Raw genomic sequence first — 20,188 nt, 5'->3', positions numbered from 1 at the left:
CCTACCTCTAGAGATTGTATTTAGTTAACATAAGCAGCTGGTATGAAGCCATACTCTTCCCCTACTTCCACTGCTGGGGCATATCCCTGTACAGCAGTGCAAGATGGGCACGTTTGGCTCTCAGCAAGATACTACAGGGTTTGAATAAATGTGGCAGAACCAGGTGGTCAGATTACATTTCATTTGCTTTGCAGCTTTCTGAAGTATGTGCACTCTGAATGTGAAGACTATTCTTTGAGTTACAGCTTTCTGCTATCAGCAATTACATGACTAGGAGAAGCAGATGTCAACGTTGACCTGATTTATAGAAATCATGATCATGGCCATGATATTTTCAACTAAGTGTTTCAATTGATAAAAACAACTTTTTGCATAAAAGGGTTGATGTAAAAAATTTTCCCATTTCTAAAAGATACGGAAAAAGTTCCAACATGGAAGAGGGTCAAAATTTATACATTAATTTTTTTTCCAATTTTCTGTTCAAAACATGGATGTAAATTAGGATATCCATTAAGTTATAACAAAAACTGGAAAATGAATAAAACATCTACATAATATTTTTCCTTGTCTAGACTGCATACTTTTTATGTTATAATGAGATTTTTAATAATTATCCAGTGAAATCTCAAATATATCAGTTTTTAGGATGAGAAAACATTTCCCATCGCAATCTCTGTATTATTGCTGTTCAGTATGTGTTGTATGTATTTTGTTCTCTGTTCATTCCTTCTCTTCTGTTCCTGTACATATAAGATCTTTTCCTGTTTTTACAGGCCCTCCTGTTGCAGGGACACAAAATGTGAATAAGACAACAGAACAGCAACGGCCCCAACCAGGTAACTGTTAGTTGTGTCCCCACTGCATTTGCTAAGTATTTATATTTGTACTAGATTGGGAGGATAAACGTGTCAAGCAGCAGTAATCATGAGCGTAGGACAAAAAGCAGAGCCTTACAGGGAAGTCTCAGAATAATGAGTCAAATGTGACCAAGTAGTGACAGCAATTGTTCCAAACTGTTTCTATTTTACTGCGTTGTCCTTCCCCATTCAAAAGAAACATCCTTGTTTCAGCTGAGTCACACGCAATGCCTAGCATCAGTTGCTTTAGCATCTCCTTTGAAGCATCACAACATGCAGCGTAATAGATCTTGATGCAGTTTGGGGCACGGAGTTGTTTGTGCTGCGGTGGTGGCGTGTCTGCTTCTTACCTCCAAACCTCTGTTGCAACAATGTTCAGTGGAAGTATCTCCAATTAGAATCAACAGGGCTTCCCCAGTGTCAAAGCAGTCCAAATAAGAAAAGCAAACCCTGTTGGACAGCAAGCAGTAATGTTTCCTGCTAGTTTCCCAAGGGGCTTTTGAAAAGCTAAATACCACCTTCTCTGCTTTGCACAGCTGCTTTCTATCTTTTTTTTTTTTTAGGGGGTTGGTTCTTTTGGCATCAATTCAATCCACGAGCAAATGCTATAGATCCAAATCACCAAAAAACAGAGAGAAGCAAAGAGAAGGGTAGAGATTAGGGCTGTGGAGGCCCCACAAAACGAGAAGGAATTCGTTCCTAATAAATGCATTGTGAGGTTTTCAAGAAACACTCAGCCTCATTGGAGCCAGCGATAAAACTCCTGTTACCCTCATTTGTCTAATGCTCTGTTTGCTTCAATAAGGGAGAGCTGGGTGAGTGTTTCATTGACCTCAGTGGATACCAAACTGAATTGTTAACAAGTGAATTTGAAAATCCCATCTGCTGTCGAGCTCTTTTTATTAGGAGGAATATATTCACTTCCGATTTGTTACTGCTATACTAGCATACACCTGTTTTTTTTTTTCCACACAACTGAACATTCTTGTTGACACACAAAATGTGTAGGATATGTCCGAAAGAGATTATGACCGTTGAAAATGGGCCACTCTGAAACCACTGCCAGAACCACTGTGCCATTCTGGATTCCATATTTAATTGGTGGTTGTTTGCTTAAAAAGAAATAAGGAACACCTCAGGACTGTTCCAGACCCCTAATGCTAGAAAAAGGCAGTACAAGTAAAGAAAGAACGTGAAAAATTTTTTACATTTCCAGAATAAGTAATAATGAAGTTTTGTTTCTTTTTTGATAAAACATGTGTTAAAATAGCTTTTGTTCTTTTATTATTATTATTTTAGATCCCTATCAAATCCTGGGGCCCACTAGTAGCCGTCTTGCCAATCCAGGTGAGTTCACCTTTAAACTCAAACCACCATTTTGAAGGCAATCCTCTGTTATCAGAGGAGTTAGCTTTCTTGTTATCTACTGCTCCAGACTACTAGATGAGTAGCTGTTGTCCTCCACTATTTAGGTAAGCTGTCAGGGCCATTGGTTTTAGTACTTGTGGTCTCACAACTGCTTCCACAAAAATCCTTACAGTAAAGTGAGGAAAGCCGTGCAACATCTTTACCTGAACGAAATCACCTTCCTGAATGTGCTTACACAAAACTAGCATTCCCTAAGGACAGCCTTATACAGGACTAGAATTTGAGTCTCTCAGATTGGCAGGGTAGGTTAGTTCTCCAATACCAGCTAAGGATTAATGCAAAGGAGGGCACAAAACGACTCTGAAAGTCGCAGCAGGATGACTGACCCTGACTTTTGTGAAAAAACTTTGAATAAATCTTACTTGAACTAAACAAGCTAATATACTGCTCCGGAGCAGTCACGGAGATTCAAAAAACTGGACTACATCATTAGAGGATGACAACTGTAGGCATTTTGTATTGATATTGATGACAAATCTGTTTATTGCTGGAATGGGACTGAACGCTTGTGAGGAAGCATCCCCATAAGGTTCTTTACCTTTGCTGTTAGTATAACCACATGGAATAAAACTAGGAGTCGCCTAGTCTGGGGAAGACATAATCTTATGTAACTCAGCTCAGCTGGAAAGGAAACTGTAGGTATCCAAGACAATATCCTTGGTAAACAGTAAGCAATCAAGAGTTAAAATATACTATGTCAGCCATTCAGTGAAAAATTGTGCAGAACAGTATGCTCAGAAAAAGCCTGTTTATGAATAGCCCAAAGATTTTTAAGGCCAAAGGCGACCATTATGAAATCTAATCTGACCTCAAACTCATAAACAGAACAAAGGGTTGACTAACTTGTTTGCTGGGAATAGTTTATCCATTCCTACGTAAGAGTTTCGAAGGCTTGAAGGAGTAGTTCCCAGTAAAGATCGAGATAGTCCTTCTGTTTCCTGCCTTTGTCTTTGCTTTTAAGCAGGAAACACAATGTCATTTCCTTTCCTCTTTGGCTTGCTCCTTGCAGGGAGCGGGCAGATCCAGCTGTGGCAGTTCCTCCTCGAGTTGCTGTCGGACAGTTCCAATGCCAGCTGTATCACGTGGGAAGGGACCAATGGGGAATTCAAGATGACGGACCCTGATGAAGTGGCACGGCGCTGGGGAGAACGCAAAAGCAAGCCCAACATGAATTATGACAAGCTGAGCCGAGCCCTCCGATACTACTATGATAAGAGCATTATGACCAAAGTGCATGGCAAAAGGTATGCCTACAAATTTGACTTTCATGGCATTGCTCAGGCTCTTCAGCCTCATCCCACTGAATCTTCGATATACAAGTATCCATCAGATCTCTCCTATATGCCTTCCTACCATGCCCACCAGCAGAAGGTGAACTTTGTACCCCCGCACCCTTCCTCTATGCCTGTCACATCATCCAGTTTCTTTGGAGCAGCCTCACCTTATTGGACCTCCCCTACAGGAAGCATTTATCCAAACCCCAATGTCCCTCGCCATCCCAACGCCCATGTATCACCACACTTGGGCAGCTATTACTAGATGCTTTTATCTTCAAGTGGCCTTTATCAGTCTGGTTGGACACTTTCTTTACTTCTGGGATTTTTTATTTTTTTGCGGGGGGACCCTTAATGGATAATTGTGGCCTTTCTAGGGGATTATTAAAACTGGATATTGGTTATTCCTGGATCAAACCTTTTACTTTTGTAACTTTGCCTCTTGTGTCTTGAACTGAGAGATGGATGCTTCTTTGGGCCAGTACTCTGCATTTTCTTTGGGTTTTAATGCTTATGTCCTCTGTAGGAATTGACTATGAAGATTGTTCACCATAACCTGGAATGATTATTAGCATTGTGAGCACAGAAATTTTTAAGAATTCAAAGGCTTTTTAGAAGACATAGATCCAACAGTGGGTCATAGGAAAAGATGACTACATGGGTTTTTTTCTCGCTTTGCAGAGGGTAGGCAATTTGACCATTAAGTCAGGAGGACCTTGGGCTGCAGGGGACCGCAACTGGAATCTTAGCTTTAAGGCAAATGAGGAGTTTCACCCAACTGGAAATTAAATATATATATATATATATATATATATATATATATTCATATATATATATATATATATATATATATATATATATATATATATATATGTACATGTATATTTTAAGAAGTAAAGGGCATTGAAGGAACTTTTCTAGACTATACAACTTCATTAGACTGTGTATTAACTCCAGAAACATCAGAGACCAGAACAAAATAAAGTAACCTAATGTCAAGCACAGACATTCCTTGAAAGCAAGAGTAAAGCGAAATAAATGACAGCAGGCCCTTGAGCTCTGCCAGAGTCTTAGGGATCGCTAAATGCTACCGATTCGCGAACGCTGTGCGTTTGTCAGACCGTCATGCAAAGGGTCAACAAATCAGAAGGCAAATTACTGTATAAGTTATGCAGAGTTATTTTTCCCTATATCTCACAGTATTAAAAGAAAGATTAAATAAAACGAGTTGACCTCGGTCACAAATGCAGGTTTGTTTTTTACTATCAGCTCAGTTGTTTGTGGGTTGTTTTTGTTTTTTAATGTAATTTGTACATCTTTTCAATCTGTACATTTGGGCTGTAGCTTTGTACTTTTTACTAAAAAAAAAAATTAAAAAAATAAGACATGAGTAATGTATATGTTGGAGATAGCCTCCGTGCTGCAATTGGATCCTTAAATGACCCCCAAACTAACCAGAAACCTTCCAGACTTCTCTGGGTTTGTCTAGAGTAGAGCATTTTCTTGTACTAGCCCATCAAAACTGTCTGCCAATTAACCTCATTTAGCTAACATGTTTGTATTAAAGCTGACTGAAAACATGCATCAACACTTTAAAGCAACTTTTTCAATATTTTGTGATTATTTTTCATTGAATCTTAAACTCTGGAAATATCTTGACCACTTAAAGAAATTCTCAGATATTTCTCGTGCATCTTTTGAAAACTTTTGCTAAGTGTTTTCACTTAAATTTTAAACATTTTAAAGTTTTCAGCCTTCTAATTTTGCAGATGTTAATTTGATGAGCTGCAAATGGCAGTTTGGTGCCATAAACAGAAGGCTAAACCGCAAGCATTTGCGTTTTAGAACAGATGTCGAGGCGGGGGTAGACTTACATGTACAACCTATTAGCTAACTAGTATTAATTGGCAACCAATTAACAGGATCACAAACGTCTAGTCTAGACATAACCTCTGGGACTCTGTGTGGGTGCAAGATTTGGTCTATGTGCATCCAGTTGCAGGACGAGAGCCTAAAACCAGAACATTATAGTCTGCTCATAACTTTAAACAGAAGCACTGATGCCATTATTTAACAAAAAGGAAAAATAAGATCAAGCTAATCAGTTTAGGTCTTAGTGCTTTTGGGATGTTTATAAGTAACATTACTGCAATAATCGCAAAATTTAAGAAGTATGAAGAAATTACCCATGGAAATGGGGCTTTTGCTACTATATATATGCAATGTACTTTTTGGATATTAAAATATATATAATTTTGCAAGTAATCTTGGTGTTTTTTAAAAAATGTATTAAGTGTTACAATTAAGCTGTTGTATGAGGAGTATGATGTAAAAAAATGTGACAAAATAAATGGTCGTTTTCTTCTCTGAGGCATCATATTGTCCCACTCTCTCCCTCCCCTCTCATACTTGCAGATAAAGCATGAACTTTGCCTCTAAATTAAATTTAGCTAAAAGGAAACCAACGAATCTCCATAGTAGTAGGAGTGACCATCATCATTGTCGACCTCTTATTGAAGGAAATTTACGTCGCTGGAGCCTGCGTTTATCAGGCTTATTTTAGGTACTTAACTGAAATGTCTAAATCGGAAACCTATCTATTGTCCATGTGGAGAGAGAGAGAGAGAGAGAAAGAAGTGATAGAGTAGCTGTACCTCGGGGAGGTGGAGTGTCTTGCACAAGGATGGTGGCCGAGCTGGGAGCAGAGCCTTGCCCAGTGCTCCGGCGACTAGGGACAGCCCCATGCCGAGTGCCAGCACACACAGCCTCCCTCAGCCACAACTGAGCTAACCAATGTCTCTCTGATTATTCACTCTTCAGGGTCCTCAACAAGTCAGTGACAGCATGCATATTCAATGCGACATATAGTACCAGGCTGCCTGTCTGCTCATATTTCTCACCTATCCCCAAAGCCCAGGGAAGGCCAGTGCTCCAAAGCATTCCTGAGACGGAGTAAGAGGCTGCATAAACAAGCCCTGCCAAGGAATCTTCTGATTGTGTATAAAGGTCAGGCAAAGGCACTTCCTGTATTTTTGCAGACGCACGGTGGTCCTGAGAGATAGCTTGATCTTTCTACAGATTTGATAAACCCTTAGAAATGCATAACTGCACAAGTACACCATTTCCTTCCTCCACACACAACCTTTTGTTGCTAAGTTTCTAGTACAATAGCGGTCATAGGCTTGATTAGCAAGCCTTTGCTCTGAAAAGCAGCTACATTAAATAGTACATTCAACCACCACAGATCTGTTCCCTTTGTGTATTCAACCATAGCTGCTCAATTTAGTCATAAGAGTGTGTTTTGTTGCTTATCTCTGTATATTGTTTTTCACTTTAGCGTGATCTGGATTCATTCTGGCTATGCCTCATCAATAGAAATATTGAGTATTTGCTTTTAATACAGCGTGCCTGCCCATCTGCCAGTAATAGGCAAATTTGAAGGACAATTTGAAGACTGAGTTTGCACAAAAATGTCTCAAGGCAGAATATAAAGTTTGTCAGAGTGCAAAGATGTTTTTGACAGCAAAGTTTGGCTAGAAGGATCCTTGGTGAAAACACACTTGAAAACAACCAGCGATCTGAGAAGCATCTGTTTCTGGCTGTCCAGCTTGAAAGATCCTAAAGGACGCCGGCTTGAAGATGGAAGGTGATCAGCAGCATCAGGTCCTTTCAATCTCCTTTGAACTCTTTCTTCATAGTGCTTGCTGACTTTAATCTCTGCTAGTATTTTAGCTTTAGATGGAGTTTGCCACCCACTACAGGCTGCGTTCCCACGGACTCTAACTTGGAGCAAGGAGAGGTTATACCAGTGTGCCAGACAGCCTCAGACTGGTGAGATGCCTTCCAGGCACTTTTTAGCATTTTCATAAGATCTTAATTTAAATTCCTCAGGTTAAGAACAAGTGATAAGCAACCTATCTACCTCTAAGCAGCCCATTTCTACCTCGAGCTAGCAGGCTGACCTTGCAGTGGTGAAAGCTCGAGGGATGATGATGAGGGCATCTTCTCCCTCTCAAACACAAGTTTCTGAGACAAACTGAGAGAAAATAAACAAGGAATTTGACAGTACTTTTTGCTTTTCCCAGGAGGACAAGTCAGACTGAATTCAAGTATTTCAGACTTATATCAGAAAGTTTATAAAACAGATGGTTGGGATCACATGATTGTGAGCTGTGAGTCAACAGGGACAGCAGAAAATCTTTTGCTCCGCATGGAAGCTCAGAATTCAAACCTCACCAGGAAAGCCCTGTTCTCATTGAAATCAGTGGGAATTTGGCTATTTATTTCTGGAGATCTACTATTCACCCAGGATTTCTGTTCTATTCCAAGTTCAAACGTTGTAAAGGATCTAGCTTAAATATGCAAATCTGGAATTAGCTTTTTATTTCACCTTCTGTACATAGATACTGCAGCTTATAAAGTAGAAGCAACCATGGCTTTACAGACTCGAAACTCAAGCTCCTTTGGCTGGGATCTTCGTGACAGTTTTCCCTTTGAGATGTACTTGTCACTGTGTCCACATATGAGAGGAACTTGGAAAGGGAGAACAGGAGGTATTCTAACTACTTAATTACAGGCATCAACTTTAGCACCTAAGACATTTTTGCTTTCAATTACACTTTGAAAAAGCCACTAAATCACTCCTTACAGTCTAGAGGATGGAGCTCCTAGCTTAAGCACTTATTAGATGCCTAATGCTAGGAGATGTCAAGTCTTTCTTAAGTCAAGCATCTAAGATTACTCCCATCTATAATCCTCATATGCCAGGACTTAAGTAGACTGCAAGCCGTGACCAAAAAGAAAGGCTCACAGAACCCATCCTGCGCATACATGAGTGGCAACCTTTCCTCAGAAGCACCTGGCACTATCAGCTCTTGGGAGACTTGCTCACTGATTTTATATATCAAAGAATTATATATTTCAGACCTGATGTTGAATTTCCAAACAGTCGTGGATTTCTAACATGCATTTAATATTATTTCAGTGGAGAGGTATTTGCCCATTCTGACATCTTGCTGTTAGTAAAGAGAAGGGAGTATTTATCATATAAATGCCCAGCAAACATCTCAGACAATTCCAGCCCTAATGAGACATTAACTGGGTAGGATATTAGCCATGAAACTTCTATTGGTGCAAACATATGATGTGAATAATAATATTTCACATGCATTTTTACTAATCACAGTGACGGTAAATGACTATGCCTGAAGCTTTATATCAAAAGCACTGATGAGCCCAGCTGCTATTTCCTACCCCTACTGTCAGAAGCAAAGAGCCACTGGTCTGCAAATTCTAGGTAAAGGGGCTAGGTTCACTTTATTACAATAGATCTTTTTTACAAGCTGCTTTGCTATACTGATATAGTATGTTTAATGACCTCTGTGAAATTAGTTTGTTAGAATCCAGCCTGCTTCTGAGCAGAGCAGACCCCCACATCACACTAACTGTTGCTCCATTTGGTGCTAATTAGAGCTGTAATCTAGAGGCACAGACTGTAGTTTATACATTCTCTTCAGAGACCCTATTTGTATATGTTTGCACAGTACCTAGCATAACTTAACCTATGTGTTATGATTTTCATCTGTACAAGCTTTGCTTGGAAGCAAAGCTCAGACTTTTCTATCACGTTAGAAAAGAGGTAGAAATCCTTGCCTAAGGTCAGACAGAGAAGTAATTTGTGTATTATGATTTTCATCTGTAGAAGCAGAAATGCTTGCAAATAAAGCTCCGACTTTTCTATCACATTAGAAAAAAAGTTAGAAATCCTTGCGTAAGGTCATACAGAGACCTAAGAGAAAAAATCAGGGTTGGATCCCCGATCCCTGAGCTCCCATACCCTCCACACAGTTTTAGACCATGCCTATATCCTGCAATAGCAATAGCAAGAAGTCAGAGCTACGCATTCTTCATATTTCCTAACTCAGATGAGAGAGATGTTAGCATGACGTGCTTTCTTTTTACGCTTGCTACATAGACAAATTCAGCTTTTCAGTCTCCAAGGCTACCAAACTGACCCCAATACTAAATCCACTAAAAAGGGAAAAAAAGTAAAGGGGGGGGGGGAAGTCTTCGGAGGCTATTTTTCCTGCCCCAGCAACATCTCTCACTGAACCACTACTCCTCTTTTACCAGCACTGGCACCTGAGCTGCATCCAAAGCCAGATGTGGTGCAAGCAGGTGTGTCAGTGACGGCCAGGTGTGTTTGCAGCTGAGCAGCCACTTCAGCCAGTATAAATACTTGCACCAAGCAGGCAACAGGGTTTCTTGTGAGCAGGGGTAGGTAGTGTGAGTGGGCCTGGCTGCTCATTATCTATGTGGCTAAGGAGCAGGCAGAAAGGGGTGGAGAGCTGTATTTATTTTAAATTATATTTGCTAAAGGTAGAGAAGTACAGGGGCTCTGGCTGTTTGATGCACAGCTCTTCAGCACAAGAAGTTGCTTCTCCCTTTCCAGGAACTGCTGCAAAGTTGTTATTTGCTTTGGCTTTTTGTTAACTTTGTCTCCTGGAGCTGTAAAGCCTGATGCTGGATCTGCTTTACCTTCCCTGCTGCTGTAGAGCCTTGTCCACAAGCCAGTGAAGCCTCTCCTGCCTTGGCTGCTGCTGTGCAAGTTGTGTGTGGGAAAGATCTGCATCTTCTGCCCTTGTGGAGTGCAAGGTCTGTTTTCAGTGTCTGTATATGGCTGCTGGAGGAGGTTGTGCTATGACTCTTGGTAGCTGGTATTTGAAATAACCTCAGCCTCGCCCTTGGGCTTTCTGCAACCCTCATGGCCACGAGCGCTCAGCTATCGGAGTGTGCCTGGGCCTGGGCTGCTGGGAGGGAGATAGGGATGTGGTGGGGGCTCTGTGGAGAGGTCTGAGCAGGAGGCAGCAGGATGTGCCTGCTAAGGCAAGTCAGGGTGTGAAGGCTATGAAGGAGCATGGTTTGGTTGGGATTCAGCCTGCCTGCGGTGGCCCTGCAAGCTTAACAGACCACAGTGATAAGTTAAAAATCGGAGGCACTTCTGTTCAGGGTGAATGCTACTGCAAAGCCTTTGATGTGCTCTGCAAAGCTCTAGCTCCTGCAGCTTGGGGGTGATGTGAAACTCTCAGAGTGGTTTAAAAGCAGCCCGGCAGCACCCTTTTGCCCGGGACGGGGGGGAAGGGGTGGGGGGGGCAGCAGCCCAAACCCTCACCCTGCAGCCCGGTGAGGCGCCTTGGGCCGGGCTGGGGCCGTGGGAACCGGGCGGGAGCGTCCGGCGCTGCTCGCCGCCGCTGGGGGGCGCCGCCGGGCGGGCGCTGCACGGCGCGGGGGAGGGCGCCACGTGATGGGAGGGGGTCCCGCACGAGGGGGGGGCACGTGATGGGGGGGGTCCCGCACGAGGGGCGCCACGCGATTGGGCGGGTTCCTGCGCGCGGCGCTGCCCGCGAGCGCCCCTCCCCCCGCCTCGGCCGCCCCCTGAGGTAACGGTCGCCAACCGCCGTGAGGCGCCGCCGCCCCCCTCCCCCGCCCCGCGGTCCTGCCCCCGGTAAGTCGCTGTTGCGCAGCCTCCGCCTGCCCCCGGAAGCGGGTTTTAGCCCGTGGCCCGTGGGGTGTGCCGAGTTGGGGGTTAGGTGCCAGTTCTCAGGTGCTTTAAGGACGTGGCCGAGGGCAGCTGTAAGGCTGAGAGGGTCCTGTTTGGGGTGGGAGTGTGGTGGAAACCTGGCATGGCTCAGGGCTGGGGTCTGCTCTCGGCTGCAGCAGTGCAGAGGAGTAGTAACCCCGTAGGGATTAATGGGCTCAGGTCGCCTCTCTTGGTTGTGTGTGTAAAGTCCCCAGCACAGGAGCACAAAGAGCCATAATTCGAGCTGCTGGACAAGTGATAAAATGATTTGCAAACATTGCGACAGTGGCAGCAGATCCTTTGTGTGAAGTTTTCGTAGGCTCTGCAACATACCAGAAACACTTGGAAATCAGCGGGGGCTTCAGCTGAAAGGCACTTTTGGGCACTATTGCAAAACTAACACAGAGCTAGAACTCAAAGCTTTCCCAAGGTGGCCTGTTTGGTTGTTTTTTTTACAGCTGGGGAAACTGAGGCTCTGAATGGGGAATGCAACTTGCTTGAAGTTGCAGAACAGAGTTGCAAATGGTATATGGGTCTCCCCAGACCCAGCCTCGCTGCTACTAACCCACTCCACCTACTACTCCAGCTCCACCTAGATTAAGGGTGCTTTAGATGCCACTACAGACATGATGTTTACAGCCCCCAACCCTCCACTTACATATCACCTTTGAATTCATTGCAGTGAATTAAGTCTCCCAGCGCTTCTGTGAAGTGGCTAAATATATCCAGCTAGCAGGGCTCATGCCAAAAATAAGTCACTAAATGCATTAAACTTCGTGTAATAAAATAAGGAACAGTCCCAATAAATTCTTGCTTTGCTCTTTCAGGATTGCCATAGTTAGCGCTGTTAGGTTTGCTGCACTGCCAGTGTTAAGTTTAGGGTTGTTGCCTGAGATGTGAGCTGGCTGTTTGGTCGATCTGGAGGTAAGGGGTGCCATCCAGCGGCAGCAAGACAGAAGACACTAGTGGAGCTCCCGATCCGACTGATAGCACCCCTGCGTGGTCTCTAGCGTCCCAGCCTGCCTTCGTGGTAGGCTGTCGTGACAGAATAGTGCAGTAACTGCCTTTGAGCTGCGGAGCTTGCTTGGAATGCAGTCACCCGGGGGAGCAAAGGCTTCAATACTTTGTGCTTCATGCTGGCTAGTTGATTAGTAATGCGATATGCAGATTGAGGTGGGAAGTGAGACTTTGATTTCCAGCCTCCCCTTGCTTGTTCAGCTCTCTGGAGCAGGGAGGATTTATTTCTTGTGCAGCAGAGTTTGTTCAAGCCATAAGCTTCCCCAGGCAGATGCTTCCACCACAGGAATGTCAACTTGGCCTCAGGAAACATATTGTGTATTCTAGCAACTGTGGAGAGAGGGCTTGAGCCTTCCTTGCTCTCATTACAACAGAATTGTCACAGGTTTGTGCTTGATTTAGGGCCCGTGGCAGTGTTGTCATAGAGGTTCCCCAGGCTGCAGCAATAACCTGCAGGCACAGCTTTACTGGAGGGTGTAAGAACTTGCTCTGTTCCCCATATCCCTACTGTGGCAGGAACTCTCTTCACGTTCCTTGCATTGTGCTGTGGTTTTGCTCTGCTTCTGCTGGGAACATGAATTGGGGCCAGCACCATGACAGTTCAAGGCGGGGGTGAATCAAAGGGGGCAAAATGAAAGGGAGGGGGAAATAAAGGCTCTTCCCAGATGAGTTCACATATGAGTATAACCACATCAGTTTGCTGCCTGGGGAGAGGAAGGAGGATATGACACCTCAACTGCCCCCATTCGTGTTGGGGCTTTGTACACTACTGACTTGTTTATGGGTGAGTAGTTGAGTTTACAAGTATGTACATGCAGAAGCTACTCAGTTGCTATGTGCTGGTTAGCAGTGGTCTGCCACATTCTGACAATGCAAGTCACTATGAGTATCTAAACAGTTTGCCAGAGGTTGTAGTAGTAGTGTTGTTTAGGAGTCTCTTTCCACCCGTTACTACCAAAGAATTTGTGGAGACTGCTAACTAGCATGTGTCAGTTTACTAAAAGCAGTTACTTTAATTCATGGCCCTTTCTCCAGCAGCCAGCAGGATGCCTTATTCATTTGCTGGCAGGAGGGCAAATCTATTTCAAAATGATTGAAATGTTATGCACAGCTTGAATGAATGTTTAAAATAAATACAGTAGAAGAAACATGTTTGTGAAATGAGAAGATAATTTAAGTTTAGTGTAGATGTGTTATTTGCAAGCCTAGCAGCTTGGCTAGCACTTTCATAGCTAAAGCCTTTAGGCCTTAATCTCTCAAGATGTACGTGATCTGATTTCTTTTCGTGGTGAAGTCATCAGGATCTCAAGTGGTCCAAGTCCAGTGGTTAGACCACTGTGGAGACTGCAGGTCTTCTAAGGTATCCTAGTTGAGCAATATAGCCAAACTAGTAGTAGCAAGTGTGAAAAACTTCACTGACGTAATCTAGCGTGGACATGCATCAGTCCTTTTGGGGCAAGCAGAAGTCTAACTCTACAGCAGTCTTTTGTTTTGACTAGGCTGTTAGCTTCTGTGCATCCTATTCCACTCCATGAAAAGGGCTAATTGTTGCTGCTGCAGAATGGACAGACAGAAGGAGGAGAGAACCAAAAGGCTTCAAGAATGCTGTGGTGATGTGAAAATGAAATGCTGTCATGGGCAGCATAAAGAAACGAGTCTTTGTTTTCCAGTATCGAGTTTGTGGGTTCTCTCCAGCCACTTCTGCTCAGCGAGATTAAATTTATTTTCATCCTCTTAACTGAACTTTCTTTTAATGGCAGTAGGGGTGACAGGCCCCAAAATAGATTTCCTATGGAGTCTGTCCTGAGTGGCACTGTATGCAGCATGTCTCCCGATAACCTTTTTTCCCTGCCCTGGGACTTTATCTCTCTGGTGACAAACAGCCCTCTCTGGACAGAAAGAGGAAATTCCACTCATTGTTCCCCTGCTGCTGGGGTCTGACTAAAGTGCTCTATCTGCTGCTTGGTGCACCACTAGCTAGCATTTCCTGAAGTGACAATCAGTAGGAGCCTTGTGGGAGGAGCGTTTCATTTCTAGATTCCCATTTAGGTCGCTATGTGATCCCCCTCTAAGTAACAGCTTGATAGCTCAGCCATGGCCCCATCAGCTTGGGATTTGTCACCCTGATCTTCTCTGTTCATGCAGTAGCTGATCTTACCTCTGTAGTAGCAAAACACAAGCAAAAATACAATTGCCCTGCCTGTATTGTGCCAACTCATTGTAGGCAATATAGCTATTGAAGGAGGTGTAACTTCAGAAGAGACTGAACAACAGAAAATCATCCTTGCAATGAGATCAGCGTCTTTTTATTTGAATTGCGGTTCCGCTTAAGACTTAGACATGGAGTAAAGTCTCCTCACACTTGTGCTGTAGTGACATAGAGCAAAAGGATGGAAAAACTGTCATAAAGCACTTACAGGCTCAGGACTTTGAGCCAGCTTTCCAAGGGCAGTGACTAAAAGCACACTGTTTAGGGATCCTTTCAGCTGGGGGATGTACATTGGCTCTTGAACAGGTGCTAAGTAGTATTCGATTATCTTCCTAGCCTTAACATCCCAAACCAGCTTTTATTAAAGATAATGGGTTTTTTTCCTTTCACCTCATTGCAGGACTGGGTTGGGCCTTTGAATGGATTTGCTAGTGATTTACACTTTTCCTTGTACAAGGGAGACTGTCTTCCTGACTTCAGTAAGGAGACATCTTGGTGCTTCTCTTCCAAGGGTAAAGAGTGTAACTTGTAATTCTTGAATACCTGAGTTCTGCTTTCCATGGATGTTATTCACAGAGCGGCTGTACTGGAAGCTTAATAAAGGGCATGTAGTAGCAACTGAGGAAGAAGTGTGGCCTTCTGGTTCAGACAGGCCTGGGACAACTCAGACTCCAAGGTTTCTGTAGGTGACTAATTGTTCACTCTGTGCTTTGGTACACCATATGTAAGTCGAGGATAATAAAACTGTCCTTCCGAACAGATAATCTGTGAGATGGTCTACTGGTTGGAGAGGCTCAGATGCTGCGGTGATTAGGACTGTAAAAGCATCTTTACAGATACCAATGTTACTTGCAAGACAGCAAAAACAGTACACTTAACTTATTGGGCAGCATCTGTGAATTACCTTGAATATCTTAGCTGGTAATTCTAGCATTCTCTGCAGTCAACCATAGTGCATTCATTTTAGTAATTCTGACACAGCATGATGAGAACAACTTTGTGCTGACCTTTCCATCTGGAAATGAAGAAGGGTACAGCAGCGGTGCATAGAAGAGGAAAGATTGATACAGTTGAAAATTGGCTTTTAAAGTCCTTTGGAGACATAATTGTTCTTACCGTTGTTCTTTGCACAAAGTACTTTACATTCCATTTTACAGATAGCAAATCTGATGAATGTAATGATTTGTTTCCCATTGATGGAGTTGATACTAGATTGGGACTGAGACCTGAGCGCTCCTGTGTCCAAGATTTTGATTTCCACGCACATTCCATTCATTCGCGAAATAACTGTCTTGTTACAGTTTGGCCTGCCTAATTCTCCCTTTCTTTTAAAACCAATCAGTCCAGCATCATTTAAACACTTCCATTTTACCATAATGTTGAGAATAATGAAGTCAATTCATCACTGGAAAGAGTTCCCCAGAAAAACTCCCTCTATGGTGTGTCATTTGAACTCTCAGCAAAAGAAGCGATTGAAAAAAACCAGGCTGTTAGGAAGTGGAAATTCAATGCTGAAGCTTCTTGTCGCTTTTGAAACTTAAATATCATTAAAAAAATCAAACTAGGAAAATGTTCACCACTACTCAGTTGATTTAACACCACTGAGCAGAATTTGTTTCCTGTAGAACAGCACGTTTTGTTGTGATGAGACAAACCATTTGGAACTAAATCTGAAGTCTACTGTTGATGGGAAGCATCTGTGTATCTTTGCAATATTTTTATTTTAAGACGACTGTGCTTCAAAGAGAAAAGAGAATCTGTATTTGCTTTGTGTTTTTTCCTAAAGATACATCCAGGGAATTTCCTCCTTTCTCCTCCCAGTAGATTATTTTTCTGCCATGCATGGTAGAATCAGTGTATTTTGGATCTCCTTGCTGTGGCTTGCCTTCTTTCTTCGTATGCTTCCTGACTTCACAGGTAGCCAGCCCCTGGAGAAATGGCAAAAAGAATCACCATAAGGTGAGACAATTAGGAAGAAGCTACAAAATTCCTCTTCTCGCATAGTGGGTCTCTTTGTGCCTTTCCTTGTTCTTTTTCACTTTTCTTTTCCATTTAGTTCCCTTTTCATGAAAGGAATCAAAAACTTTCACGGAAGAGGTGTTTTAACCAACTCTAGGTGCAGCAGTATGGCTGAAGCTGTCTTCTCTACTAGCTTTCTAAGCACATACCGTCCATTAATGCTCCATTTTTGTAGATGTACCAGCCTCAAAGAAGGGATAGTTTTGAAATGTTCAAAAGTGCTTAAGTGTTCTGGAGCCGGAGTCTGCTCTTAGAGAGGACTTGGGCAATTAGAAACATACTTTTTTGTGGTTTTGGCTCTTAAGTCTCTTAGGTTTTTTGAGAATTTTGCCTTCTGTTTCCTTTGTTCTTTAATTCCAACAGCTGTGTATCTTTAGCATGCCCTAAATTTTTTTCTATCTTTTCAGGCCTTTTAACAGGCTTGTATGCCTCTGGGAGCTTAAGTGAGTTGGACGTTCCAACTTAGCAGCTTCATAAAATGACCCACAGGTATAAAAATAAACTTCTGTGAAATATATATCTCTAGCGTAGTTAAATAGGATTCTGGAGATCACTGTGCTCATCCTGATTTAAGGCTTTTGAGAGGATAAATGCTCTTTTAGAATTAAAATGAACCTGCATGTTTCTCTTGTTTTACTAAGTTATGAATCCTGTCAAGATTGATTTCGTTATGATGGAAGTTAAATCACGCGAACATTCAGAACTACATTTTTGTGTCACTGGTTTCACTAACTTCTGACATGACAAAGCCAGGGTTGTCATAACCTTTCTTCTCTTTAGCTTTGGTTTCTTTCTCGTTATAGAGACAGAAGGCGCAGTGGGGAGTCTCCACAGCCACTGTCTTGCTGAAGTTCTGGAAGTCTACTCTGTATTTCCCTTCTTTGGTCTTGGACACAATGGGAGCAAAGCGATAACCCCAGAGCACCTCTTCTGGGATGTAGGATGTCCTTACTTGACAAGTAGCACTAGTAGCTTCAACAGTGCCATCCAAGAAGACCACCAATTCAAAATCTTGCTGCAGAATGGTTTCTGCTGCCATGTGGAAGAACGGGCTGTTCTTATCTATGACATGATAAATAGTTAGTGGGGAAATGAAGAACAGGTTCTCATTGCCAGCGTCAACTACAAATTCTATGTTGACCTGGTCTAAAATGATGGTCTCTCCTTCTGGGGTGATGGTGGTCTTCAGCAGTTTCCCATAGATGTGACTTCCAATCAGCAGGCTTTTCCTGAGGTTTGCCACCCGAATAAGGAGGCACAGCTTCCCACCACGCTTGCTGATGACAGCATTCTTGCTGAAGGTGATGGTCTTAGCCCGTTTTTTGGACCTGGATATCTTGGCCAAGATGGCACCACACATGAAAGAATTGATGATTACCCCTAAGATAGACTGGAAAATCAGCAGGAAGATGGCTGTGACGCACTGTTCTGTGACACATCTGAAACCATAACCAATGGTTACTTGGGTCTCTAAGGAGAACAGGAAAGCCGAAGTCAGGCCATTGATGTTCTCAACGCAGGGGGTGTGATTTATGGAAGGGTTGAATTCTGGAAGGTCTTTGTGTATGTATGCCACAACGTACCAGAGGAGACCAAATAGAAACCAGCTGCCTAAGAATGCTGAAATGAAGATAGTCATTTTGTATCTCCATCTGAGATCCAGGATTGTTGTCCATATATCAATCAAAAAGACGAACCTTGACTGTTCTTCTACGTTGCCAAACTCTATGTTACACCTTCCATCTTTAGAGACGAGCCTTGCTCTTCGTCGGCTCCGTTCTGTGATGTGGCTGGTAAAGCGTTTCCGGAGGTAGTTGAACATTCCTTCTGCTGACAGCGTTCTGGAGAATGCGAAATAATAAAAATTAAGGGTAACACAGGTTTCATTTGTTCCTGCAGGCAAGGAATAAATTCTGCCCAAGTCTCAAGACACTTGTTTAGGAAAAAGTTATATCATTTGCATATTTTCCCTCAGCTAGTGGGCAAAAGTTTTAGTCAGTATCAGAGGCAACTAACAGATTCTTGCCTAAGGAGCATTCCAGCAGAAAATAATCACTGCTGTTTGCTAGGCAAACTTTGGAAACAAATTATTAGACTTTACAACTTCCTTTGAATAAGTCAGCTGTTAATATTGTACCCTACTCATTTGAATAAGCTGAGGCATAGAGAAGCAGGTAATTTCTTCATAGACCTACATCAGGGAAGCAGGTGGGGAGTGGTTGGGTTTTGAGGTTTCTGCCTTTTTAGAAGATGGAGCAGTGCCTGTCTAAGCAAGTGTATGTGTTTGTACATCAGCATTAGGAGACCCTGGATGCAATGTGGGCAGTGAACTTGAGAAGAAATGGGAGGAGATGCAGAAGGCATCTTGAAATTTGCCATCATTAAGCTGGCGAGGCAGTTATTTTTAACATATTCATAGATGGGGCTTGAAGGTGTGAGTTTCAAACTTTGAAATTCCAAAAGCATTTAGAATAGGACTCTTAGGTCTGAATTAAAAAAAGATTAAACTTCAATGGGAGAATTATGCCTCCTCTCCAGAGGTAATGCTAAAAAAGGGTCAGAATTTGGAATCCTTCCTTAAAGGGACCAACTCTAGCTCTGTGTCCCTGTTTTTTGTCCCTTATGAGTGGCAGTGCTAACAAGAGACCCAAGGAATGTGAGTCACTAATGAGGAAGATGCTATGATGTGCTAAAACTGGAATTTGAATAGATCCACTTTTGGAAATTTCTCAGGTTTGGAGGTACTCAGACACGCAGGCATAGGGAGAGGTTGATCTGTTGTAGAGCTGAAGATTGCCTGCTACGTTCACAGGCAGATCTAGGGTCAGGTTTTGACCCAGAACTTAGGAGTGTTCTTAGAGGAAGAAGTGATTGCTGGCAGAGTTGGTCACTCTACAAGCAAAAGATATGTTCCACTGCCAGAGAAGACTTGTTAGATTAGCACACAGCACTAACTTGCCCCCAAAATGTACACTGTATTCTTATTTATTCAGCCATTGTTGAATAAGATACTTCTCAGGCAGCTAAATTTCGCTGTGTCCTATAATCACATTTCTCAGGGGCAGAATGCTTCAGCTTAAAAACAAATAAAGAACATGAAGGATAATAGCCTCACTGGTGACTCACAGGCTATTCTGAATTTGCTGCATCTATAAGGACATTGTGTCCCCAGCCAGAGACCCATGCGTTTCAAGGGACCTGCACCTGCTATGGATGATGATCTCTTTCGAAAGAGCTGGTACATGACTACTGCATCTCAGATTTGGAGGTGCTGGGGGGCTTTAATTGTTTACTGCTTTTCCCTTACTGGCATGCTGCCCTTCCCAATTGAAGGTGACACAAAAATGTTCTTAGGAATGATTTCTTTCTGCGATGCTGGTGCTTTGGAGCTCTGGAGTAGCAAAAATTTGATTTAGGGCCTCCCTCTTTAGGCTTCAGTCTTGTTCTCAACTCTGCAGAAGTTTTATCATAGACTTTAGGAGGAGAAAGCATAGATCTTTAGTGATGGCAGTGCATTGCTGGTAGGGGAATTACAAGAGCTAGGGCTGCATCAGGTTGTCGGGCTTTTCCCTTTAGGAGCCTTCTGGCTCAGAAGGAAAAGTAATTGATTCTCACACCTAATCCTTATGTATAATGCTGTTATATTGCTTAATTCGTAATTCTCTCGTCCAAATTGTGCCCAGTGATACAGCTCGGTTTTAGCAAACTATGGACTGGGACCGCCTATGCCCAAAAACCCGATGAAAAGATAAACCTGTAGACTTTCCATTATGGAACGAAGTAGGATATCAAAGGAGAGGGTGCA

The 20,188-nt window shown here is 42.9% G+C and overlaps 2 protein-coding genes across 6 annotated transcripts in view; one reads left to right on the top strand and one right to left on the bottom strand.

Moving 5' to 3' along the window:
* FLI1 (Fli-1 proto-oncogene, ETS transcription factor) overlaps nt 1-5,924 on the top strand; it is a 96,039-nt gene extending 90,115 nt beyond the window's left edge. For all 5 annotated transcript variants that reach the window (XM_009680421.2, XM_009680425.2, XM_009680422.2 and 2 more), the window contains 3 exons: nt 774-836; nt 2,157-2,204; nt 3,295-5,924. In XM_009680421.2, the coding sequence (XP_009678716.1) occupies nt 774-836; nt 2,157-2,204; nt 3,295-3,824 (641 nt within the window). In that variant the 3' untranslated portion in view covers nt 3,825-5,924. The remainder of the gene's footprint in view (nt 1-773; nt 837-2,156; nt 2,205-3,294) is intronic.
* Nucleotides 5,925-17,086: 11,162 nt separating this feature from the next.
* KCNJ1 (potassium inwardly rectifying channel subfamily J member 1) lies at nt 17,087-18,205 on the bottom strand. The gene has a single exon (XM_009680426.2). The coding sequence runs from the start codon at nt 18,203-18,205 to the stop codon at nt 17,087-17,089; it is 1,119 nt and encodes a 372-aa protein (XP_009678721.2).
* Nucleotides 18,206-20,188: the final 1,983 nt, after the last annotated feature.

Source organism: Struthio camelus, chromosome 22, assembly GCF_040807025.1.
Source record: "Struthio camelus isolate bStrCam1 chromosome 22, bStrCam1.hap1, whole genome shotgun sequence".
NCBI classification, from domain to species: Eukaryota; Metazoa; Chordata; class Aves; order Struthioniformes; family Struthionidae; genus Struthio; species Struthio camelus.
Note: the sequence above shows the minus strand (reverse complement) of the source record. Positions and strands in the feature narration are given on the sequence as shown.

Coding starts and splice junctions, on each gene's coding strand:
- KCNJ1 (XM_009680426.2), bottom strand. CDS start 18,205: ATGTTCAACTACCTCCGGAAACGCTTTACCAGCCACATCACAGAACGG.